Consider the following 25,466-nt stretch of genomic DNA (forward strand, 5'->3'; position numbering starts at 1 on the left):
TAAAACCGTTTTGATATTTAAATTTTTCATTAATCTTCTTTTTTCTCAATTTTTCTATTTAAAAATTTATTAAAATTATTGTTGAAAATATTTATTTTTATTTTTATAGTCATTTGACGTACAATTTTCACCCTACTTTGTAATTTTTATTTTTTAATTAAATTTTTCAAATATTATTTAATAAACCGAAACGAAATACCGATAATGAAAATTAAATTTTTCAATAAACAAATTGTAATTAATAAATTATTTAATAATTCGTCATATTTGAAGTAAAAAATAAAAATCTTTCGGTCTATTAATTAGTATAAAAATACATTTTTAAACAATTTTTTTTATAAATATAAACAATTTTTTAAAGAGTATTTAATAGAGAATATTTGTAGCTCCCTAGAGTCCTTTTGAGACATAACTATATACTATAATCAGTCGATAGTTTCCCAGTATAGAGAATATTTCGAAGTTGTCGATGCCTCAGGCCTCAGTGTTAACTGACACGTTAATGATGTAAACTAGAATCCATTCACGTCAAGTGGCAATTTGATAATTTTATATATAATATTGAAAACAAATGGAATAATTCATTTTCTCCTCTTATATTCAAATTGATCGGGTTTTATTTTCAAAATTGTTGTTTATAAAAACGGTTTTATAAAATTTAATCCTTCAATCCTTTCAAATTACAAGTTTGAATTTTTTTTTTTTTTTTGAAATTTATTACTCCTGTCTAAAATAATGTCATATTGTGAAATTCGAGTGAGAAAAATATGCGACAGCGTCAGAGGGAGGAAAAAAATTTCGATCGATTGATTAAATCAATATAAGCCCCTGTAATAAAGTATTATATATAGAGATTGCAACGAGATACCCGGAAAATGAATTAACCTGGAGTGTTTCTAGCACACATACACACACGCTAGTTCCTTTCATTGAATATGGATGCGTCTTCATTTGCATATTGTCGCCTCGCTAGACGCGTGTCAACCCGACAGTTTATATCCTGAGATTTGTTTAGGTCTCAATGAAGTTTGACACAGTGTTAGGCTTCAATTTCTCCACTAATATTCTCTTCTCTTTCATATTCTGTAGATATACAATTTGCTTTAAATTTACAAATTATTTATATTTTTAGATATGAATACAAAAATTAATTCCTTAAAATTTTGACAAAATTTATCTGTAGCCGAATTTTTATTAACAGAATTCTTTTAAATGAATTTTAATGAAAATTTGAGTAAATAATCTAAAAAAATAAATTATAATTATATAATGGAAATCTCCAAGGTTCATCGTCCTTTTGTTATTCCCCCCTGCCCCCCTCTCATCCCTTTAAAGAGTCGATATTTGAAGAAGCATGATAAAAATCGTTTGAATAATGAAACTTGTGAAGCACACAGACGTGCTTTCTTTTTCATTGGAATACCTCTCCCTTGAGAACACGCTATATACGATTCAGTAATTGAGACGTAAGAAAGCGTCATTTCAGAGAGAATAGAGAAAAAAAAGGTGGAAAAAAAAATTTCCACGATTGTAGTTTTTTGTAGAATTTACTTGAGAAGTTGAAAGATTCACAAATATAACCTTTTTGCAGAAATATATATGTATATATATATATATAACGATTTGGTCGTGGATATTTACGCATGCAAATGTCGACTATACCCATCAGTATGCTCGATTTCCGTTCGAACCGAGGCCGCACATCGCTTCAGAATCCATTCATTTCCCAAATGCCACACCGCAACTCGTGATTAATGGCTCGATAGATTAACGTAACTGGGGAAAACTCATCCTTTATCGTAAAATCTTCCTAATTAGAAAGTTTCGCGCGTAAATATCATTCTTTCAAGTTTTACTTATCTGAAATTCGATTCTTTTGAATGTATTCTTGAATTTATTAATAAATTAATATTAGAGAATAAAATTAGGATTTATTACTGTTGGAACAGATGTTTTATTTTAAGACTATTTTGGTCTTATTTTTAAGACGTGACTTTAGTCTATTGTCTATTCTCACGCCGCGAAAATGACGTGAATTTAACCGGTTGTCTATTTTCACGTTGTAAAAATGACGTGACTTTAGACTATTGTCTACTTTCACGCCGTTAACGGCCGTTATTTTTAGCCAATTATCTACTTCCACGCCGTAAAATGACGTGACTTTAGACTATTGTCTATTTTCACGCCGTTGACAGGCGTTGTTTTTGGCCGATTGTCTACTTCCACGCCGTAAAATGGCGTGACTTTAGCCGATTGTCTATTTCCACGACATAAAATGACGTGACTTTAGGCTATTGTCTATTTTCACGCCATTCACAGGCGTTATTTTTAGCCGATTGTCTACTTCGACGCCGTAAAATGTCGTGATTTTAGCCTATTGTCTATCCTCACGCCGCGAAAATGACGTGAATTTAACCGGTTGTCTATTTTCACGTCATAAAATGATGTGACTTTAGGCTTATGTCTACAGTCACGCCGTTAACCGCCGTTATTTTAAGCCGATTGTCTACTTCGACGCCGTAAAATGACGGGACTTTAGCCGATTGTCTATTTCCAAGCCGTAAAAGGACGTCGCTTTAGCCTATTGTCTATCCTCACGCCGCGAAAATGACGTGAATTTAACCGGTTGTCTATTTTCACGTCATAAAATGATGTGACTTTAGGCTTATGTCTACTTTCACGCCGTTAACCGCCGTTATTTTTAGCCAATTATCTACTTCCACGCCGTAAAATGACGTGACTTTAGACTATTGTCTATTTTCACGCCGTTGACAGACGTTATTTTTAGCCGATTGTCTACTTCGACGCCGTAAAATGACGGGACTTTAGCCGATTATCTATTTCCACGCCGTAAAAGGACGTGGCTTTAGCCGATTGTCTATTTCCACGCCGTAAAAGGACGTGACTTTAGCCAATTGTCTATTTCCAAGCCGTAAAAGGACGTGAGTTTAGCCTATTACAACGATAATGGGAATTATTTATTTATAGAAGCATTTTAGAGAGGCATAAGTTATATTATATACCGTTTGGGGAAAAAAAATAACGAGTAAATTTTTGAGATCGATAAGCGTGAATGACTTGTAATAAGTCATTGAATGGGAAGCCTCTTTGCAGACACACACGTGGGTGTCTCTGCAACTTTCACTGAAGTACCCTCTTTAAGCAGCAAGGTGATAGATCAGCCACTTACTTCCGCCCCAGGGTCCAAGTGCTCTGCACCCTCATCGTACGCGGATACTTCAACCCCCTACCCCTATCCCCCCTCCTCCTTCTGTGTCTGCAACGTGACGTCCTTTAACATTATTCAACACTAAAGCAGGCCCAGGATACATTAAAGTTTGCCGTTCTCTTTGCTCTTGAGCATAATGCCGTACATTATTACGCGAGTTTTACTTGTAATTAATATCCGCTCACCATCCAACTTTCGTATATATATATCTGATCTTCATTCTCTTCACTTGACCATGATCGGAGTACATTATGCACTTCACTTGAGAAAAAAAATTATTCTCCTCCTTTCTTGGAAGATTTTTCTTTTCTTATAATACTCTTCGTTGTAATTATAATATTTTCTTTATATTTGAGGAAGATTAATTTTTGAGACAAATTTATTATTTTTATTATTATATTTTATATCATTATTTTTATATTATAATTAAAGTATAATAATAATTAAATAATTATTTTTATTTTTAAAAGTAGAAAAAAAATTTTATTTTTAAAAAAATTGTAAATAAAAAATATATTTTTAGTTTCGCCTCTATTTGATGACATGTGTTCTCGGAATCTTGCATTTTTAAGAGCATTTCTAAAAGGTAGCGAGTGTGTAAAATGTTTTTTTGGAAATTATTGATTTTTTTCTTGAGACATTGCATGTTTTTGTAAAATATCCTCAAAAACAAAATATTGAGGAGATGAAATTAAAAATATAAATGAAATCATGTGCATTTTTTTTCAAATTATCACAAATATTTACAATTTCACATATTCAACATTTTTATCCACCGAAAGAAAATAATGATATTTTTGTAATTTATTGTTTGATTTACTTAAATTAATAATAATTTGTATATTTAATTTGGCATAAAATATTTGTGCAATTTGTATTGTTTGAATAATTTACTGAACCCAGTGGAATAATTGCGTGTTTTAATGGAAGGAAAGTTATTCTGCTAAATATGTTTACAAAGGCAAAAGGAAAATTGATTTACATTTTGGTCATTTGTGTATATTATATGATTCAATTATGTGTTATTGCTTTCTGTTTCGTTTCTGGTTGATTGTATAATAATAATAATAATAATAAAAATAATAATTTGTTTTCTCTGAAGTACTAATCATAAAGTCAATGTAATTTTTCTTTAGCTGATATAAAATATAGGTATATACGTGTGTAATATTGTATGTGATTTTAATCGAATGCAATTTTTTTTTTTTGCTTGTTACAGTGACCAAACTGAGAGAACACTGGGATGAGACAAACTCGAAAGTAATGCAAAGAAAGACACAGTTAGATGCCATGTTGAGCGATAGTCAACGGTACGAAGCCAAGAGAAACGAGGTTGAAGTCTGGTTGGCAAGAATGGAAACTCGTCTCGAGAGGATGAGGGCCGTTGGTCATACTGCTGATGTTCTTGAAGCACAACTCAGAGAACAAAAGGTACGTCTCCATAATATTTTATAAATTAACGTTTAACATGACTCATTTTCTTTCTTTTCTATTTTTAACAAACTTTTTAATATTCATTTTGTTCTCATCTTTTTTTTCTATGGAACTAAAATTAAAATTAAAATTAATTTCAATTTAATTTTATTTCCTTGAATTATAATGTAAAAGTATTAAAAATCTAAATTGATTTATTACTATTAAAATGATTATATAAAAAAAAAAACTTTATTTGATACAAAAACTTTTATTGGATGAAATCTTCTCTCTCTTTCTGTTTAATAAAAATAAGAATTTGATGGTTTTTTATTGTCACAGCCGTTAAGGAGTTGGTATTATATTGTAAAATAGCTAAACAAGTTTCAAGTTTTATCTCTTCTTTCGAAGTTGGAGGAGGACCCCAATTGTAGACATTCTCTCTCTCTCCTTCTTTCTGTAAATAAAAAGAGTTTTTTCCTTCCTTGGAGCGTAATATCACCATGAAACTTTATTCAGTTTTACAAACATTTAACTCTGTTAAGTTATCGACGTTTCTTTATAGGAAGGAAATTACTTTTTCTAACTCAGTTAGAAGCTCTCGATGCTCTGGCTTCATTACATTTGGTCTAAACTTTTAACTTTAAATTTCTTTTTCCGTTTTCTTTTTTTTTTTTACAGTCATTCCACGCTGAGCTTCATCAATACAAACATCAACTTGAACTATTTAATCAACTCACCCAGAAATTAATTGCCGTTTATCAACAAGATGATACAACGCGTGTTAAGAAAATGACAGAGACCATTAATCAACGCTATAATAATCTCAATACAAGGTGAGTGATCATTTTCTTGATTTTTTTTCTTAAAATAAAAAATTAGATTTAAATTAATAAATAGTTGTGTTAAATTGAAAGTTAATTATTTGTATTTGAAAAAAATGTTACGTTTAGTTTTCTTGGTTCGTATAGGGAAAAAAAAGTTTAATATCTTTTTATGAAACTAGAGCATTAAAAAAGAAAAATTTAAATATTTATACAATTTAATACGTTTAAGTTTACTACTCCGGAATTTATGAGATGAAAACAGATGAAAGATTCATGGAAGCCGGATTAAATAACTATAGGCAAGACGTTTCATAAAGTGAGGAAATTGAATTCTAAATGCTTTCTCTGTGAACCTCGTTTCACTTTTCAAAGCACTAAACCTCCAAAAGATTAATTTAAACTTTACTTTTATTATTATTAATATTAATAATAATATTATTATTATTATTATTATCATTATTTTCGGAATCTTTAGAGTTTCATTAAATTTACAGCATCATCAACCGAGGAAAACTTCTTCATTCAGCAATGAATTCTCTGCAAAACTTTGATCGTTCACTGGACAAGTTTTTGGCATGGCTGAGCGAGGCTGAATCATCAATGGAAAGCCTGGAAACTGAAGCTGATCGACTCGTTGGAAGGAGGGACCAGGTTGCTCTCAGACGTCCACAACATCAACTCAAGGTAAGTGTTTTTTTGATTTATTTTTTTTACATTATGTTTTTTGAAATTTCCTTTTTTTTTTTTTTTTTTTGGGGGGAACAAAGAAACTATACAAGCACAACTTTTGGTATAAGGCTTCGGGCTATCATAATACTATTAAGTGGGCTTGATCCCAGTGTATAGAGTTTCATTGCAAACCTGTTGCTCTTGCGTTTTTATTTCTGAATTTCTGCACAGAGGAATTTACGATTCGAGTTTATGAAGCCTCTCACATGTATATATAGGTGTTGGAAAAAAATTTAAGGCATTTAATACTCACTGGATAGTGGGGTAAATTGAATTTCCTTTTGCGACAATGCACATGCTTTTCAAAGTTTCTTCCAATAATTTCGCATTTTTTCGATATTATATATACACCGTACACGAGTATTTCTATTTTTAACTTTATTTTAAATGATCGGCATTTTTTTTTTACCGAGAGACATTTTCAATTTAATCAGACATTGTTTTGGAAAATTTAAAATATGAATTTAAATTAAAAAACATGTTTTTACTATGGAAAAAGTAAATGTTTGAATAAATTTTTAAATTTAAATAATAAAAATAAATTTAATTTCCCCTAGAATTGATAGAAAATTGAATCTTTTATCTATTTTGGTTTTCTTTTTTCTTTTAAATAACTAATTATTTCAGTAATCTGAAAATTATTTCCAAAATTAAAACCAACTTCCAAATATAGAAAATTAAAAATGAAAAAAGTTTAAAGATGCTTGACCATTTTTTTTTTAACTTAATCTAAAGTAGCAATATTGATTATTATCTTTAAACATCTTTAAATTCAGAAACGGAATAAATATTTAACAAGATAAAATCACAGAAATAGAATTGTGTAAATAGAACATTGAGAGTGATATGCATAGTTAATTTACTAAGAAATCGATATACTCAATGTATTAAAATATATAATGTTAACTCGGACACTGCTTTTTCTTTTTTTAAATATTCATTTTGAGTTATTTTAATGTTACTTTATTATTCAATGAGTAAATTTAAAAAAATACAGAAATGGTTTAGAAAATCGTGTTTTTATTAATTTATTTATTAGAAGTGTATACGTATAATTTTTTATTCATTAAAATAATATTTATTTTCATTATATATTCAATTTTTACATTTTTCATAAATTGATATTAAACATTTTATTCATTAAAATTCAAATAATTAATGTAGCATAATAATAATAATTTATAAATTTAACATAAATATATAATTTTATTAATTAATTTAAAAGACTTATAAAAAAATAATTTTTAAAATCGCGCTTAAAAATTATGAATAAAGTGAAATATATTATTCGCGAGTTAGAAAATTAATTAAATTTTCCTTGACAATGCACCTGGTAAAATTGAATAATCTCGCAAGTGAACGATAGTTAGTTTCATAACTTAAGGCTTTCAAATGGAAGTTAATTTATGTCCTTCATTTTCATACAACGTTGGCATGTAGAATCGATGAAATTAATCTAACATCAAAATCAATGGAATACCTCGTTGATAAATGTATCCATTTATTCATAGCGGAAGTTTTCGAGAATAATTTTCTATTTGAACTTAAATTACAATACAATTGGAATTTTGTTGTTTTATACGAATAATACAGCGATCAAACTTTGCTTTCTGTTAAATATTTTATTCATTTACATTTTCTACTAATACCACACGTAGTTTTGAAACTATAATTAAATTTTCCTCATAATTTAAAAAAAATTATTTTATTTCTGGTGAAATAAATTTCGAAATTTGAATTATTTGAAAATTAATTAGAATTAATAGATAATGAAAAAAATTTAAAGAGAAATATTGGCAAATGTTTTTGAAGCATTTTTAACAATTAAAGTTTTAAGTGAGAATGAAAGCAATTAAGAATTTGCAACAACAGTGCTCAATGTCATTAGAGCTGGCTTTTCATTACGTGTAAAATGTCTGCCTTTCGAGTGGACTAAATACTCCGTAGAAAAGAGTCTCAAAAGCCTCCCTGGGAATGATATGAACGGATTAAATGCGCATAAAATGGAACTGTATGTGAGTAGATTATGAGAACCGCGTTGGTGCATATACTGAAAGCCTCTCTTTCTCTCTTTTTCTCTCTCTTACTCTCTTACTCTCGTGGTTACTTCTGGGTAAATGCTATGACCCAAGATATTTTTAGAACTTACCTTTTTTTTCTTTTATGGTCTAAAAGACTCGTCAGAGAATTTCTCTCTAATTTCAAAAGACTATTACTTAGCACCTTTAGCAAAACTTTATATAGTATCGTTTAAAACTATTTTATTTCTTTTTCATTTATTATTATTATTATTTTTTTTTTTTTACATAAAATTGAATAACTTTTTACTATTGAAGAGTCAAGTGTGCGCTTTCAGTCGACTTAACACCCTATGACAACGATGGCTTGATCCAGTTGTGCATTCAAGCGCGATACTTATCCCGTAAACTCTCGGATTACACCTTCAAAAGAATTCTGTCAGAGGACTTAGACGAAAGAAGCTCAAAACTTCAATTGTGTCTAGTGGTTCTTCGTATAAATTTTGCATTCACAAATATGCGAATTTTTTTTAAACATTTCCAAATAGTTTTTTCTCAAACTCCATTTTATCCAAAAAAGTAAAAAATTGTATTTTTCTTCTATTTTTTTAATTTACAGATTAATTTTTTTTTAAATAAGAAAAAAATGACATTTTCCATTTGAAAAATGTTATTCTTTTTATTTACATTTAGATTGATATTTTTTTTACTATATAAAAAAATAGTTTTTGCAAATGAGGAAATTAAAATACCGAAAAATAAAACATTTTTCAAATACCATTTTTAAGTTCTGAATAATAAAAAAAATTTTATCTACCTTTTTATTTTATATTGTAAAATACTTTTGGAAAAAATGTTTTCATTCAAAATTACATATATGGGATTTTAACGATAAAATATAAAATTACTAATTGATTTTTTAAATATAGGTTCTTTTTTTTATATGCATGCATTTATCATTTTTTTTTTTTGCTCATATCGTACAGTGTTAATCACTTTATGGCATGAGCCGTTGAGCGTATTCCAAATACTTATGAATATTTATAGAAAATGATTTTCATTATACAAATGAGAAGACCGCGCTTTATTTTTTATGAAAAAAAAAAAAACAAATGATGCTACTTTAAATATATATACATACACTTTTAATGTGTAAATTATACATTCGAGGACATCCGTTTTTTTTAATTAAAAAAAAAAGAACTTGTTGAAAATTCGTTTTTAAAATAGTAAATCATAGATAAATAAATGCAAATAAAATGTTTAAGTGAAAGCAAATAGAAAAAAGAATTAATTAAACATTGTTTAAGGAAAAAAATTTGGATAATAAAATTCGAGTGAAATTTTTCCGAGTGACGTTTGTCAATATTGTAAAATGTAGGATGACTTTTTCTTCTTCTGGTACTTTAGACAAAAAAAATATATAAAATTACTCTCTCTCTCTCTCTCTCTTTTGTTCTTTGGTGGTAGACTGTTAATTAGTCAGCTATCTCATAACGGACATTCTATTTATAATTTACGGAATATTCTCGTTTTTATTATTCACTGTTACGTTGACTGTCGTTATTCTGATTCCTGTATAGTGGTCGATAAATGTCATTAACGATCATCCGCTTGAATAATTTACGAAGTTATAGCTTAATCAAACAATTTCATTTCGTTTTCATTGGCTCGCTATGTGTTTGCAAAATTTCAGGACAAATTCGTGTATATCTTTTTTTGGTATCAGTTTCAGACAAATTTTTTTTAAATTTTTGAACCAGATTTGATTTTTTTATTACTTTTCGTTTTTGTTTTTTAATTTTAAGTTTAGTACTCTCTAAATCTGAATTAGTAAAAATGTTTACTAATTTAAATTATTGACTCACTTTTTGCTTTAGAATTAATTAAATTTTACTAATTGTTAGTAAAAGTTACTAATAATTAGTAAAATTTTACTAATTCAACAAAAAGTGAGTCACTAATTCAAATTAGTAAACATTTTTCCTAATTCAGATTTAGAGAGTAGTTTTAAATTCTCTAAAGGATATTAGAAGTAGAAGAAGACAATTTTAGTCAGACGAATAAAATTCCTATTTATTAGTAGTAATAGTCAGTTTTAGTCAGACATAATATTTTTTTTTTTTGTTTTAAGAGAAAAAAATTGTTCTTTGCGTAATTTTTTAAAAATTTTGTGCCAGTAGTACAAGTCACTTTCAGTCAGACATATTAAAATTTTATTTTTCGTTTCAGTTTTGTGTTATTTTGATCTCAGTAGACTAAGTCAGTCGTAGGCAATAAAATTCTAATTTTAAGTAGTAAAAGTGCGTTTGCGTCAGACGAAAATTCTTCGTATTAGTAGTAAAAACAGTTTCAGTCAGACAAAATATTTGTAAATTTCTGTATAAATTTAAAAGTATTTAAAATTAATTTCAGTTATCAATTTTAAACACTGCATCTAAAGAGAAAAAAATTTAATTTTTCCAGAAAATACAAAGTAAATAGAAAAAAAAAAAATGTAAATTAAATGAACGGAAATAAAAAAAAAAAAGTAATACAGTAAAGCGGTTAAGTAAATAAAATGAAATAATTTCGAGAAATTGGCGGAAATATTCAGTAAAAAAGGCAAATATAAATAAATGTTTTAATATTTCCAATGAAACATATCAATAAAAATATATATATTGAAATCACAGTAAATTATAATTAAAAGTTATCATTTTATTGGATTAAAATCTCATATTTTTTAAAAAATACAATTTTTACTGATTAATATTAGTTAAAAAAAACAATTGCTTCTTTTATCTTTCTAAATCTACTTATTTCTAATCAGAATAATACTTTATATGCTCCTTGATTGTTTTAGTTTCCTCTCCGAATGTCGCAACTCGAATCAATAGAATGCACCCTGGAGCTTTGCATTCGATTAGAATTTCCCGAAATTGGAAATATCCAATTGAATGAAAAAAAACTGTAAATTTTTGATTGAAATCGAATTTTTTTTTCTTTTTTGTCAAAACAAAGTAAACAAGAAAATAGATAAGAATGAAAAGAGTGGAAAAAAAATTTGATTGAAAATTTGAGTCACGTCTTTATAAAAGAATTATGATCTTTTGTTTAGTTTAAAAGCTCGTAGAATTTCTCTCGTTTTAATCTCTTATAAGATTTTCGAATCTTGGACACGCCTCGTGCTCATGGGAAAGCTTGAGCTTTCTCGTCTCTTCCCAGAATAATAAGCGGATAGCTGTTGGTTTTGTCGCATTGTTGTCTATATATCTGTCTATCTCTCTATCTATCTATATATATATATATATGAATCTATATCTATATAGTGATTTCTATATACCCACTGGGAAAGGTGATGTTCAGAGTTCAGAGATAGAGGATAAATTTATATGTCGAATTCACCTATAGCCACACGGATAAGGAAACAGATAAGATCGGAATTTATATAGAGATAGAAACTACTTTCCCTTTCTTGTTTTATTAAACCGAATCCACCAACGATCGATATTCCACTCTTCTTGTGCTTTCGGACCGAGTTCAAAGCTCCTCTCTCGACTGCTCAGACTCAATGGCTTTTACACCATTATCTTTCGCGATTTCAGTCTGAACGGCTCGTTTCACACATTACCCGATGTTATTAAGAGCAACTATGTTTGATCAATTTTGGCACAGTTATCGCATCAAATATTTCCTAATTGTTCGTAAATTTAACGTGGTACATTGATTATATTTTCCTAAACGTAAATTTTCAATCTATTGATTATTCAAAATTTATAGTTCATAAATTATGTTCATATTGTCAAAATATTAAATATGGATTTGAATTTTTTTTAATTTTTAAATTGTAATTTTTTTTTAAAGTTTCTAATTACAGGAATAAATTTGTATATCAAATAAAAAAGTTATTGGTTCAAATACAGTTTATTTGATTCAAATAAAAATTATTTGGTTCAAGTAAATATTGATTTAATAATAGTTCAGTAACCGATTATTTTATTTATTGAGATATTATATTTGAATTAAATAAATTTTATTTCAGTATAGTAAACTTTAATATTACTTCCTCTTTATTAAATTAAATTTCTTTTTTGTAAAAAAAACTCGAAATTATGAATAATTTAGTAAACTTTAATTTTTTTTAAAGTGTCATTGAAAAATTTAAAAAAACAGTAGAATCTCGCTATATTTGCCGTTGAAAGGAATGCTATTCGTATTCGAATTTCTAAGTTTCGAATTTCAAGGGTTTCGATAAACATGAAACAAAAATGAAGGGACCAAGAATTTTCGTTCTTTTATAGAGATTTCAAATGATCGAGGTTTTTTCAAAATAAAAAAATCGCTAAAATTATGGAATTAATTATTTGAAGGAAAAACATATTTATTAAACCCTTTTTTTTATACACCCAGAGAAATATTTTATTTGCATTTATTTGAGACAAGTATAAAATTTATTTGAAACAAATTATGTACTTCTTTTTTCAATAATTTTCTCGAAATAATTAAAACAATTGACAATTTGAAGATAATCAGAAAGAAAATTGACGAGATCCTTTTTTTATTTTAATCATATATTTTTTCAAATTTGTTGCAACTCTGCTGTTTAGCAGTGAACGTATGTATATTGAAAATCGATTTACTCCCTTGGTAATAAAGAAGGAAGTCGTAAACGTAATTGTATACCGTGCAAATCTCGCGGGAATAGGAGAATGTAAAAAGCAAAATGAATTTAAAAAAAAAAAAACGGAAGTAAAAATTGCGCTGAAAAAGTAATTTGTTAAAATAATTGAATAAATTCCCTTTTTTCCCTGATAATTAAAGTTTCTTGATAAAAAAAAATAAATAAAGCCAACTCTATATACAATAATTAAGAGTATCCTTTTTAAACTATATAGGTAGCAGTCTCTTAAAATAGCGACAGTACATAAAAATTTTGGTGACGGGTGGCTCTTTCCGATCGAAATTGAACGCGCATGCGCTTTTCATTGAAATAGATGGCACTAGGTGTTTAAACACATAGGGGATGAAAATTCAATGTCGAGTCGGTAATGCAGGAGGGATGCTGGTAAACTATCAAGAGGGTTGGAAAATTCTTCAGTCGGTATATAATCATATAAATTCTGTTTGCTTATTATCTTTTTTGATCGTAGGGTAAAATTTTACTCGGATAGTGAAAATTACAAGTTGCGTCGGTATTGTATCGGTGATGTATAATTTTACCCTTTTACAGTCGTAACGAGATCCTTTTTAAGGCTCGATAACGTGTAACCCTTATTTTGCGTCATAATCCATTATCGGCAACTTATCACACATCAAAAAGGGTGAAATTTTTCATTTGATGATATCAAACCATTTATCAAGTATGTTTATATATTGGATGTATATTTAGACTACGTATATAAGGGAAAATTATTAGTTATTTCCATCAGATATTCAAGGGATAATTTTTTTTTTATGTGAAATATTTCTTTTGCGATATAATATAAAATATCGCTTCATTTACAATTGTTAATTTTTTTCTTGATTATTTTTTAAAATATTATTTTTCTATTTTATAATTAATAAATTATTTTTTATAAGTTTGAAAACTTTTTTTTAATTCTTATAGCAAAATTTAGAAGAATGGTAATAAAAGAATTTCAATAAATATAGTAAATGGAAAAGTATTTAAAAAAAATATTTTTTGCGAAAAAATAAATTTTTAATAAAGCATTTCATATCGGTTGGAAATAATCGTTTGAAAATTTGAACGTCGCGCGCGCCTTAATATTCGCGAGGGAAGATCAAACGGGCAAAACCGACTGTTAGCGGTTTTTATAAAGTATTGAAAATAACGTGCGGGTACTCACTTTGTACCCAGTGGAATATTCCACGGTAATGAACTACTAAAAATTCAAGTCTTTTCTTTCTCTCCCTTTCTCTGTATGCGACCAAACTTACAGGTTTAATTACCGTTCATCTAATTAATAGTGAGAATTTAAAATTTATATTTTTCATTTTCTTAACAATTTTTTATAATAAAAAATCACAGAAAATTAAAAGGCATTAAAATAAGCTGCAACGCTTCTTATTTTAATCCAATTTTGCTTATTTTAATACCAAAATGGATTAAAATAAGTAAAATTAGATTAAAATAAGAAGCGTTGCAGCTTATTTTAATGCCTTTTAATTTTCTGTGATATTATTAATATTTGTTATTAATTTTTTCAAATATTTTTAATTGTTTTGCTTAGATAAAAATTAATTAGTAGTGTAAAAACTCGACAATATAGTTTTTAAATTAGAAATATAAAAAATTAATTTAATACATAAAATAATTAGAAATTAATACTAATATTAATAATTAATAAGTAATAAGTAGTTAAAATATATCTTATTTCTTATAATATTGGAGGAAACATTTTTTACGAGTATTCTGAATGAAAATCAGTTCGGTTCATTGAATGCGCAGTCAACAAGAGACTTTAGTATTAAACAGGATTTAACGGGTTAATTAACAGATTCAGAGGCAAGCCAGAATTAAGCAGACAATTCAACAGGTTTATTTGCCTAATTTAAAGTCTACAATACGTTTTATAATTCTAATAAAAATTAGATTATTTTACCAAGTGAGAAATGGTTAAAAATTTGTAGTACAATTTTTCGTCTAATATATTTGTGTGTTGATATATAAAAATTTTATAAGCTTTTGTGCGAGAAAGTAAAGGGAAGCTTGCTCTCGATGGCTTAGTAAATCCGATAGTTTGCTGTTTCATCCTCATGAAGAGTCACGGGAATGAAGGAGGAGGAGGAAGAAGGGGTGAAACTGTGTGCAGACTGCAAAAGGTCGAGGCAAGCACAAGAGATAATGTTGCGAGCAGATGTCGCCTCCTGGTGGTTGCACCAGAAAATTCACAATGCCGTATTTCCTCTTGTAAAAGCTATATTTGTGTGTTAGTCCCTACACGTCAGTGAGTTTGTATTTGTTACTACGCCAGTAGACCTCTGATATCAGTCCACATGTCTGCGACAGAAACACTTTGTATGGCGAAGCTTGAAAATGAGAACAGACACACCGGGAGCTTGCAAGGAAGAATAATTTTTGAATCCTCTCTCTCTCTCTCGAAAATATCCCAGAGACAGTAAATATACATTTTATGGTAAATTTAGTTCGTATATGACTTCTTTTTTTTACTGAATTTTGTTGCTTTTGAATTAGGTAAATAGATTTTATTTGAAGGATTTTCTCTATTGATAGTTTTGTATATTTTTTTGTTATCTGAAAAAAGGAATAAAAATCAATAAAGCTTTTTTAATGGCGCTTAATTATCATTTACTATCTTTAGGATGATAAAATTTTGAGTTATGCTGCGCGCGAGGGTTTAATAATGCACTTTATATAGTACGAGCCTTTATCGTAATCAAGTTTGGTAGTTTACCAACAATTGAGAACACATGCTTTATGCAGAAACCAGTAAACATGATAACCATCAAAATTTGACGGTATAACCCAATGGACAGTAAACTATTCAACATGTAAATGACCTTATATCCATTCAAATGTTGTCCCTCGATCAGAATTAGAGCCGGCAATATTACACTGAAAAAAAATTCTAGTTAGAATAACCAGAATTCTAGTTAGAATAACCAGAATTCTGGTTAGGGTATATTTAACATTTTGATTCTGGTTAGGTTAACCAGAATTCTGGTTATTTTAACGAGAATTCTAGTTAATTCAACTAGAATTCTGGTTAACATAACTAGAAAGTAATGTTAAATATACCCTAACCAGAATTTTTTTTTCAGTGTAGGAAGAATAAAACAAACTCTAAATTTAAATCAAATTCAATTTCGGTGGGTTTTTCTTTTGTAAAAAGATGTTTTTGTCATTTCGATAGAAAAAATTTTTTTTTCAGTGATTAAAAATTATTTTTCCATTAAAAAATTGATAGTGTTTGGAAAATGAATGAATTTGTGAGGTTTGAATTTCTCGTGTTTGCGAGGTTGAGTCAGTGTAAATTGTTCCAAGGATAAACTTAATAAACCTTTGTGCCATCTGCCTAGGTTAACAGTGCTACTTACTATCGTGGTAAGTCGTCCCAGGCTACCCCATGTGACTGAAAATTAATATGCAAATACCTTCTAGAGTTTGCCTAGAGCTGTGTGAGAGTAACAGGGAGTGCGAGAATACCAACAGCCCTCAGCTATTCCCTGGAAGCAACCACCACCATGCGAATGCTTGGCTAAACTCGCCACTTTGTTTAAATTTCTCTCTGGAATTTTCGCATTAGAGAAACTATTGTCTTGTCTGTAATATAAATAGGATAGTTGAAGCTTGATAGCGAGCTTTCCTTCTTCTTGAGGTCAGTATTTTTCATCTCTCTCTCTCTCTTTCTCTTTCTCTTTCTCTCGGATTTCTCAAGACGTTTTAGCAAGTTTCTCTTGAAAAATCTTCTTATTTTAATGAAATATCCTCAAGATTTTCGTTTCTATTCTTTTTCAACTGGCGCTGATTTTTCTCCCATTTATCACAATTTTCTGTTGAAACTCAAGGACAATTTATCTTTAAAATAAAAATAGTTTTCAATTTAACAATTTTCAAACCTAGTTTTCGTTTTATTATAAATATTTTGAAATGAAGTACCTATGTTAAATTAAAACCTGCATTAAAAAAATAAAAACTTATTTGTCGGTTATTTGGAAGAAATAAATATTTATTTGATAACAGTCAAGTAAGAAATTATTTGAATCAAATAAATTTTTTAAAATAAAATAATTATGTATATATCTAAAATAGGAAATCTAAAAATTTATCTCTTATTTAAATGTCACATTATTAAAATTTTTCTAAAATGATAAAATCGTAAAAGAAGATATATATATATCAAATTAATAACAATAATAATAGTTAAGATGATATTGTCACATGGGTTTAATTTTGGTCGTCAAAGTGTTAATTTTGAGGCACACACTAACTTGTGAGGTTTAGTTATTAGTGGTTTAGTAGATGTGGTTAAACTCAAGGAATTATTAGATAATAAACTGTGAATCAACCTCGAAATATTGTCACAAAGCCATTTGCATAGTGAAGATAATGAAGCTTATTATATTAATCATTTAATTTACTGATGGTGTTAACATTTTTATTTTCTATATATAAAAAAAAGTTTTCTTATCCAAAGTTTTGAAAAAAATGAATACAAAAGACGACATTGATATATAGCTTACTTATCACTTTTTCATTGTCATATTCAATCATATTTTGTAGACGAAAATTCTGTTTACCTGAGAAAATGTAAAAATTCTCCCTCCTTTTTTGTGAAACTAGTTTTTTTTTTTATTTTTTAATTGGATTACTAATGATTGATACTAGTTTTGTTGAGGGAAGGAGGTGGTATTTTTACATCATTGCAAGTTCACAAAGTACTTGATTCTTTTGTGCACGCGAGAAGAATATTCGAGATGGTGAAAAACGTGCTATCCGTGTCGTTGTGTCATTAGGAACGTAGAACGGGGTTAAAAAAAAAAAGGAATGCTTTTCGCGTTATAGTACAGAAAATAAAGAAGAAGAAGAAAAAAATTTACTCAATTATTTTAAGATCAAAGCTGCCATTTCTGAGCGAATCCTTCGTCATTATCCTCACACGCCAAGATTCGTTTTTCTACTATCTCAAATTGAATTTAAGGTACATTTTGCAGCGTAATCTTTTTAATTTTTCAAATTGTCGTCAAGAAATCGTGTGCAATTTATTGATTTTCTTCCACTTTTATTTCATAAAAAATTATTCATGATGAATTTATCTATTTTCAAAATTCTAGTTTCAGAAACATTTTTTTTTTTTTATTTCGCATATTTTCTTCTTTGCGAAACTAAAGTTGGATTAAAAATCATTTTATCGGATATACAAAAAGCTTCTCGAGAAAAATAAGTTTCGTTAAACAATTTTCGAGTTGGTGCAAAGAAAAAAAGGATTTACATTACTGCAGAGTAGCTATTTTAAATATTAAAATACATTTGAAAGTTTAGGAGTTTTATTTTAAAATATTTACTTCGTGTAATTCAATTTCCAAACAAACTTAATGCATAGCTTTATTTATAATAACTCTTCATATCGTCTACTCTATGAAAAGTGGAGCTTTTAAAAAAGTTTAATTTATGTTGAGCTTATTTATAACTTTTTTAATTTAATTTCCTCTTTTTAGATTCCATTGTATTTCTATGAGGAATATTTTTTTTTATCCAATTTTAGGGAGAGCCTTTTTTAAAATAATGTTTCGTTTTAGTTAATTATTAGTTTTTTTTATATTGTGTAAAATTAAATTTTGAATTTGGCAGGTGATTTGGAAAAATTAACGAAAATGTCATTTATTGACATTTAGTATACTAATGAAATTGTCGGTTTATTCAGGATGTGTAACAAACTCATCAACCCGTGAGACTATCCATTTTGTGTCAGTTTTCTCCGCTGTAAATGCAATCTCGAGTGGCAGTGGCAGGGCAATGTAAGGCAGATTGTATAAAGGTAGATCGAATCGATGTAGAGTCTCACTCCCTTGTCTCTTCACAGGCTGTTCAAGACAGAACTGACAGCTTCATGGCTACAAAGTATATCAACGTAATTTCTTCCACTTTTTTGGATTACACAAAAAAAAAAAGTATACAACCTTCTAGTCATTTCTAATAATAACCTTACTTACTATTATTTTTTATTATACTTGCTGACTGATTTTTTTTTTGCATATTTTTTTAATGGACTGTTTTTTTCTCTTTAACGATTAATATTCTTGGAAAGTTTTCATCGCTTGACTGATACTTAAAGACAGAGAGAGAGAGAGAGATAAGAACAAAGAATTTTAAGAGTAGAATCGACGCAACGATTGTGTAACTATGAACGGTTGGCGATTCTTCAATTCAGATCAATTTTTTTTTTTCGCGCGCGCGACAAAAGAAATTGCGTTTCTCGTTCGTTTCTCGTTTATATGGCGCTTTTTTTTTTCTTTACCCCTTAAAGGGAAAACCTTTCAAGAGTGCACTTTAGATCTTTTATTGTTAGACTATCTTTGTTAGCAAACTCATTTTCTGTCTTTTAAATCGGTTCCTTGGGTAGAGTAGCTATCTTTGCACTCATTGCGATTGTTATTTTGTAAAATTGTGACAAAAAAAGAAGGGGATTTTTAATTTCTACTTTCAATAAAAATAATTTCACCCGATTTGGACCATGACAAAATTTCTACCCGGATTATTAAAGCAACAACTAAAAATAATGTTGAAAGTTGATCTTCAAAATAAGAAAATGATTATTTTGAAAGCGGAGATTTGCCTTTGAAATCTCGAGTTTTGCGAGGAGGAAAAAAATTGTATGCTTCTAATTAAGATTGCGGAATCAACAACTTCATTGTCCTTGAGAAATGTTAGAAACAGATTTACGATTCAAGAGAGTATTCGGTACAAAAACGAGTTCATATATGAAAAAAGAGAGAAAAGAAATAGTCAATAATTCTTAAAATATTTAATTATAATACTAATTAAAATTATACTAAAGTAGAGGAAATAAAATTTTTTTTTTTTGAAAGTAATTGTGAAAAGTATTTTTAATGTTAAAATAATTTTAATTTTTCGGGACAATTTATTTTTTTTTTTGCATTAGCTTTGTGACACTATTATGAAGTTGACAGTGAGTGATATGTGCTTTCTCGATCAACTACCTCTTGGATACAATTTTCGGCTAATGCACTACTGAGTATGATAATTGAACACAAACTACTTGAAATAACTTCACAGCAGGCTTGTTGCTCTCTAGAGAATTTAACGGAAGCGAGAGAGGTTATTGAACAAGAGAGTACCAACATGCTTGGAACAACAAACTTTAACACACACAACAATTCGCTGATAGATTGTCTCCTTTGTGAAACATCTCATCGTACAACGCTATTTTTTTTTTATACAATTTATAACAAAAAATCAAAAATTTTGTTCAAAAAATATTTTGAAATTTTTATTTTTATTAAAATAAAATTTTCTTCTCAGTTGAATTTAATCTACTGAGAATTTTTTCTTTCGATGTCCTGGGTAGTAATGATACATGTTTCTACAATTGTTGTCGCAGTAAGGAGTCCCCTTTACTTCTACACGAATAAACTTTTAGATATAAACTCTTATCATTGTCAATTTCCTTCTTCTTAAGAATATAGTTTCTTTTCGTAAACGTTTCTGTAAATTATATTTTGCGTTAGTATTCTGAGCTTATTTTTTTACATAAATAAAATTTAAAATAATTTTTTTTTGGTACAGCTGAATATTTTAGAAATGATTTGGAAATAGATGATAAACAGAAAAGATGTGTTGATCTCCTATGAAGGAAATGAAAAATTCCTCACATGGATTTGTGTCGCACCATCGGCTTCTTATCGCACATCACATATCCATGCGAGGAATTTATGGGAGAACAGAGTCAGCTAAACTGAAAATCAACTAGCTCAGCTGAGTTGATCTTGCACTTCCTACTGCAACTGGCCAGCTGATGCAATTCAATTTCCTAGATTAGAAATAAATCCCCCCCCCCTCACATTTTGATATACGAATATGGTATATTTTGATGCTTTTAGCAAATCTAATTTTTTTTTTCATTTTAGAAATGAAAAATAAACTTTTGACAATATTTCTATTTTTTTATCGATTTTTTTATATTTAAATATTTAATTTGTTTTCACTTTTATCAGGGAAAAATTTTTAGTTTTTTTGCTACTTTTTTTTACAAGTATTGGTTTCATCGAGTTTCAGCACTCTTGTAAGGAACATATTAATCTACCTCGATGAAAGCTTATACTTCCTACACCGACACACTGTATTGATCTTTCAAGCACTTAGACGATAAATGGATAAATATGGTAGCTTTATTGTTAAGCAATTGAATTTTTTTTTTTCATGTGCTTTTTGAAAGCAATTTTTTGTCATTTATAAAAAAATATTTTTACTTAAATATCACTATTTGTAGATAACAAAAATTACTCCAGATTTTAATTACCGTAATATCATAAAACTGTCTACTCGAATATATATGATTCACATTTGAAAATAGTATTTGGGAATTTTCATAATATTCAAGAGCACGTTCTTTAGGTTGACTGATACTAATTCAATGTGAAATTATAACTGTCATGCATTTAAAATCAAATCTCTTTAATGCATTACATTTGTTTTTTTTCCAAAAAATTAAAATGTTTATTTTATATTTAAAATGTTTATATTTCTAACAAAAAATTTTTTTTCTGTTTCAGGTGAGTCCAAAAATTTATCAGCGCTGAGTAACGTGAGTAATTTTTTTTTTTTTCTAATAAAAACTACATAACTCAGAACCAATTAAAATTTGGAAGGCTGAGCTAATAATTTCAAAAGAAATTTAACAATTTAACAGTAATTTAAAATAATTCGAACCGATGTTTTGGATCATTAACTCCAGATAGGTCGTAAATTTTCATTAACGGTAAACGAGACTTTCAAAACAAAGTTCATTAATTCTTTTTACTGTTTAATTTTTTTTATCTTTAAAAATTCAATTATTCTTTTTCATGAAAATTAGTCTTGAAAATTTATCGAAATTGATTCATAATGACCTCTGTGGAAAAAATGAATTTAAAATTTAATTTTAGTAAATTAATATTTTTTTTTTAAATTTAAATGACAGATGAGAATTATTAATATTAAAAAAATAAAAGAATTCGTGATTTCTATATCATTAAAGGGCGAGCACAGACCCCTTAACTTGGTAACCCATATTTCACTGAAGCACTTACTCTCTAGCCATTCTTTCTTTCACAAAGCCACTCGTTCCACACAAAAATATACTCGAGAGTGAGGGGCAGCAGCCAGCACACCAGGTCTTTCTTAGAATCACAAGCAGGGCAATATGTGTGTGTGTGTGTGAGGAAAAAGGGGAGGGGGGGAGTTACTTTTAAATATATCGCGAAACTTCTTGCCTGCACACGGACTGCTGGACGAAAAGAAAGTGGCAGGCAAAGAAATTCAGGCACCCACGTCCGGGCTTTTGTTCATTTCCTCGCTCGTGGAATTACAACCCATTTTTGAGAAAAAAAAAAAAAAGAAAAAGAAGCATGAGTTCGCCCAACAATTGCTCGCAATCGCTTACTAATTACCTTAAAACTTTTTAAACAGCTTTTGAGATAATCTCTGCCGAACGGCTGGAACAAATTTAACCTAACTCTGTGTGGAATATATATACTGAATGCTTAACTTTATCGGGAGAATTCCAACATTTCGAGGGTTTGAATTATGCTAGGAATTAAATTTACAAATCCAAGCTCTATTGCACACATTACAATTTAGCGAAAATATATATACATATACAAAGTGAAATGTAATTTTCATCGAATTTTCTCTCTCTCTCTCTCCTATTCTATAATAAAGTTTAAATTTTGTAATGTAAATTATTGTATGAAATTCTACACTACAGAGAGAGAGAGAGCACGGTAAATAGCTTCTGAAATGTTTATCGTAGATTGCGTCAAGCAAATAACGTTTAACTATAGAGGATGAATAATTATTCATTTTCGATTCACTGGCAAAAAAATTTATTTGATTCAAATAATTGTTTTACTTGGCTATTGGCAAATAAATATTTATTTGAATCAAATAATTTTGGAATTAAATAAACTCTATTTGAATTAATAATTTTTGTACTTGAAATAAATAGGATTTAATTGACTCAAATAATATCACAGAAAATTATAAGGTATTAAAATAAGCTGCAATGCTTATTATTTTAATCCAATTTTGTTTATTTTAATACCAAAATGGATTAAAATAAGCAAAATTGAATTAAAATAATTTAAATAAATAAAATAAAAATAAATAATAAAATAAAAGCGTTGCAGCTTATTTTAATGCCTTTTAGTTTTCTGTGTAATTATTTGGTACAAATATTTATTTGAGTCAATTAAATATTTTTTTTAATAGTAGTCAAGTAACCGATTATTTGAATAAAATAATTTTTTTTTCATTCTGTAATCGTGAAAATTAGTGGATCTAATAGGGATAAGTAAATGATTTTCTTCAATCAATTCTTTTTTTTTAGTTGATGCAGCATTTAGGGTTTTCGAAAATAATTCCACAATCATTAGTTTTTTTTTCTGAAAATTTCAATTATTTTTTAAAATTGCACTCATTTTCAAAAATGTATGATCGTAGTTGATGTAATTCAATCAATCAATTTTTTCTTCATACATTCTCCGAACATTTATCTCCATCAAATCTCAACTCTTGGGGAAAATTGTGTTCGCTTTGAGAAAAGAAACAGATTGATGGATACAGTTGCGATTTGTTAAAATTTTAGAAAATGGTTTGTGTTTTCATTCAATTTGTGGTTTATATTGTATGATTTTATTGTATTTGTTTGTTGTTTTTTTGTTGTATTTTTATTGTATTCTATATCTTTAACATTTTTTGTGAAGAAAAAAGTTTTGGTGACGTTTGGTAAGAGAAATAAATTTTTTTTTTCGGTTTAACTAGGATCTAAATTTTTTTATTTCGAGAACGAGCACGTAATGTGAAATTTAGAAGAAGGGAAGTAAAAGACGGTAATTGAGTTGGCGACCAGAGACATAAAGGATCACAACAAGTAGTCCCACTCCTCTGCATGTTGTTCCTTTCTCATTTAACGCTTCCTGCTTGATGCGGTTAGCATTTACCTGTTAACGAACCTATTGTAGAACCTTGGCTAATATTTACCTCACTAATCACGTGTGCTATTTCCAACTTCGCCTTGCCAACATAATGGCATCGTCATGTCTATTTCAATTTCCAACAATGACAATATTTCATTATTTCAAATTTCATAAATTCAAATTTCATAAATTCAAAAATTCCTCTTCAACAATTGGCGGATAATTAATTTTTTCCTGGTTATAATTTGTGATTATTTTAGTAATCGTTATTAGTTTCAAATTATATTTACTTGGAATAAATATAATTATTTTGAAAAGTTGATGAAATTATGTGAAATTATATATTTTCCATTTGCTCTCTGAATTTTTCTTGGAATCAATTTTCTATTTTCGATTGTGTTGCCTATTGTTATTATTATTATTATGGTGGATAACAACAAAGCTCTGATGTGGCAAATAATTTATCTGCTGGTAGCATTGCTGGCTTGGTTTCTTCCTTGAAAGTTGTTGTAATCTTATTTGACAGTTCTACTTGGTTGAGTAAATTCGATGTGAGTTCACCGACAATATGGACGGCTGAAGTCATTTATATCCAGTATTCAACTTGTATATTGCTCTCTTTCGAATCGATCTCGTCCGAGCTTTCTTTAGAATTCCGTTATTCCAACAGACAATTAAAATCGTCTTCATTATTGTCATTCAATATTAATAATTTACTATTCCGACTGGAAATTCACATTAAAGATATATAATTTTCTATTGTCGTCAAAATGAATGAACGTGACTGATTGGTAAAATCGAATTTCGATATATAGTTTTATTTTATTTCAAATATATATATATAGTTTATGGAATAGTGGATTTTTTGATCAAAGTAAAGAAATTATATGTTTAAAAAAATAGGATGGATGCACTTTATATTTTTCATGTATCTATATTGGTTGTTAAATAACTTCTGATTCCGACGAACGATTTATGTGGAAACTTGGAGTTCCGTGTTGGACTTTTCAATACGGAAGATATTGGTTTTATTATTTTCCGTGCAATCGTATATCATGGAGTGTCGGAAAGTTGCTGCGTAAAATTTAATGGAAAACATCTCGTCTCGATGTTACGAAAAGCTCTATGCAGCCTCTGTTGTTGAATATATTAAAAAGGAAAAAAAATTATTTTATTCAAATAATCAATTTTTGAAAAAAATAATCTAAATTTATTTATTTGATAATAGTCAGTATATATATATATTCGTAAAATTTTACTTGTGTCATTTTTGAGGGAAGATAGGAGATCCATTCTTCTCTTAAAATGACAATTCTCCTTTCAAAGCACTTTACGCATTTTACTGTGGAACACAAAAATGGTTTCACTTACAAGAAAAGCTTTACGCTTCTTCTTTCATGAAGAGTACCTTAATAATTTATTTTCTAGACGTAAACGTGAATTTGCATCTGTCTAATTTATTTTCTAGATTTATGCACATTTTTATTTTGCGTAATTTAAAAATGTAAAAAGTTATTTATTTTTTTAAAAGATTAAAGATTTTAAAAAATTTATTTAAAGTATATTTTACACGAAGTTATATAATTTTATTTAGGTGACGGTTATAAA

The 25,466-nt window shown here is 28.2% G+C and overlaps 2 protein-coding genes across 4 annotated transcripts in view; one reads left to right on the forward strand and one right to left on the reverse strand.

Annotated features, from left to right (window-relative positions):
• The window catches only part of LOC127291003 (dystrophin, isoforms A/C/F/G/H), a 269,910-nt gene that overhangs the window by 94,335 nt on the left and 150,109 nt on the right, over positions 1-25,466 (forward strand). For all 3 annotated transcript variants that reach the window (XM_051319880.1, XM_051319879.1, XM_051319881.1), the window contains exons 37-39: positions 4,449-4,660; positions 5,324-5,478; positions 5,964-6,153. In XM_051319880.1, the coding sequence (XP_051175837.1) occupies positions 4,449-4,660; positions 5,324-5,478; positions 5,964-6,153 (557 nt within the window). The remainder of the gene's footprint in view (positions 1-4,448; positions 4,661-5,323; positions 5,479-5,963; positions 6,154-25,466) is intronic.
• LOC127291026 (39S ribosomal protein L34, mitochondrial) overlaps positions 1-25,466 on the reverse strand; it is a 456,612-nt gene that overhangs the window by 59,861 nt on the left and 371,285 nt on the right. The window lies entirely within an intron of this gene.

This window comes from Leptopilina boulardi, unplaced genomic scaffold, assembly GCF_019393585.1.
Source record: "Leptopilina boulardi isolate dan_hultmark-lab unplaced genomic scaffold, ZJU_Lbou_2.1 LbouV2_123, whole genome shotgun sequence".
Taxonomy (NCBI): domain Eukaryota; kingdom Metazoa; phylum Arthropoda; class Insecta; order Hymenoptera; family Figitidae; genus Leptopilina; species Leptopilina boulardi.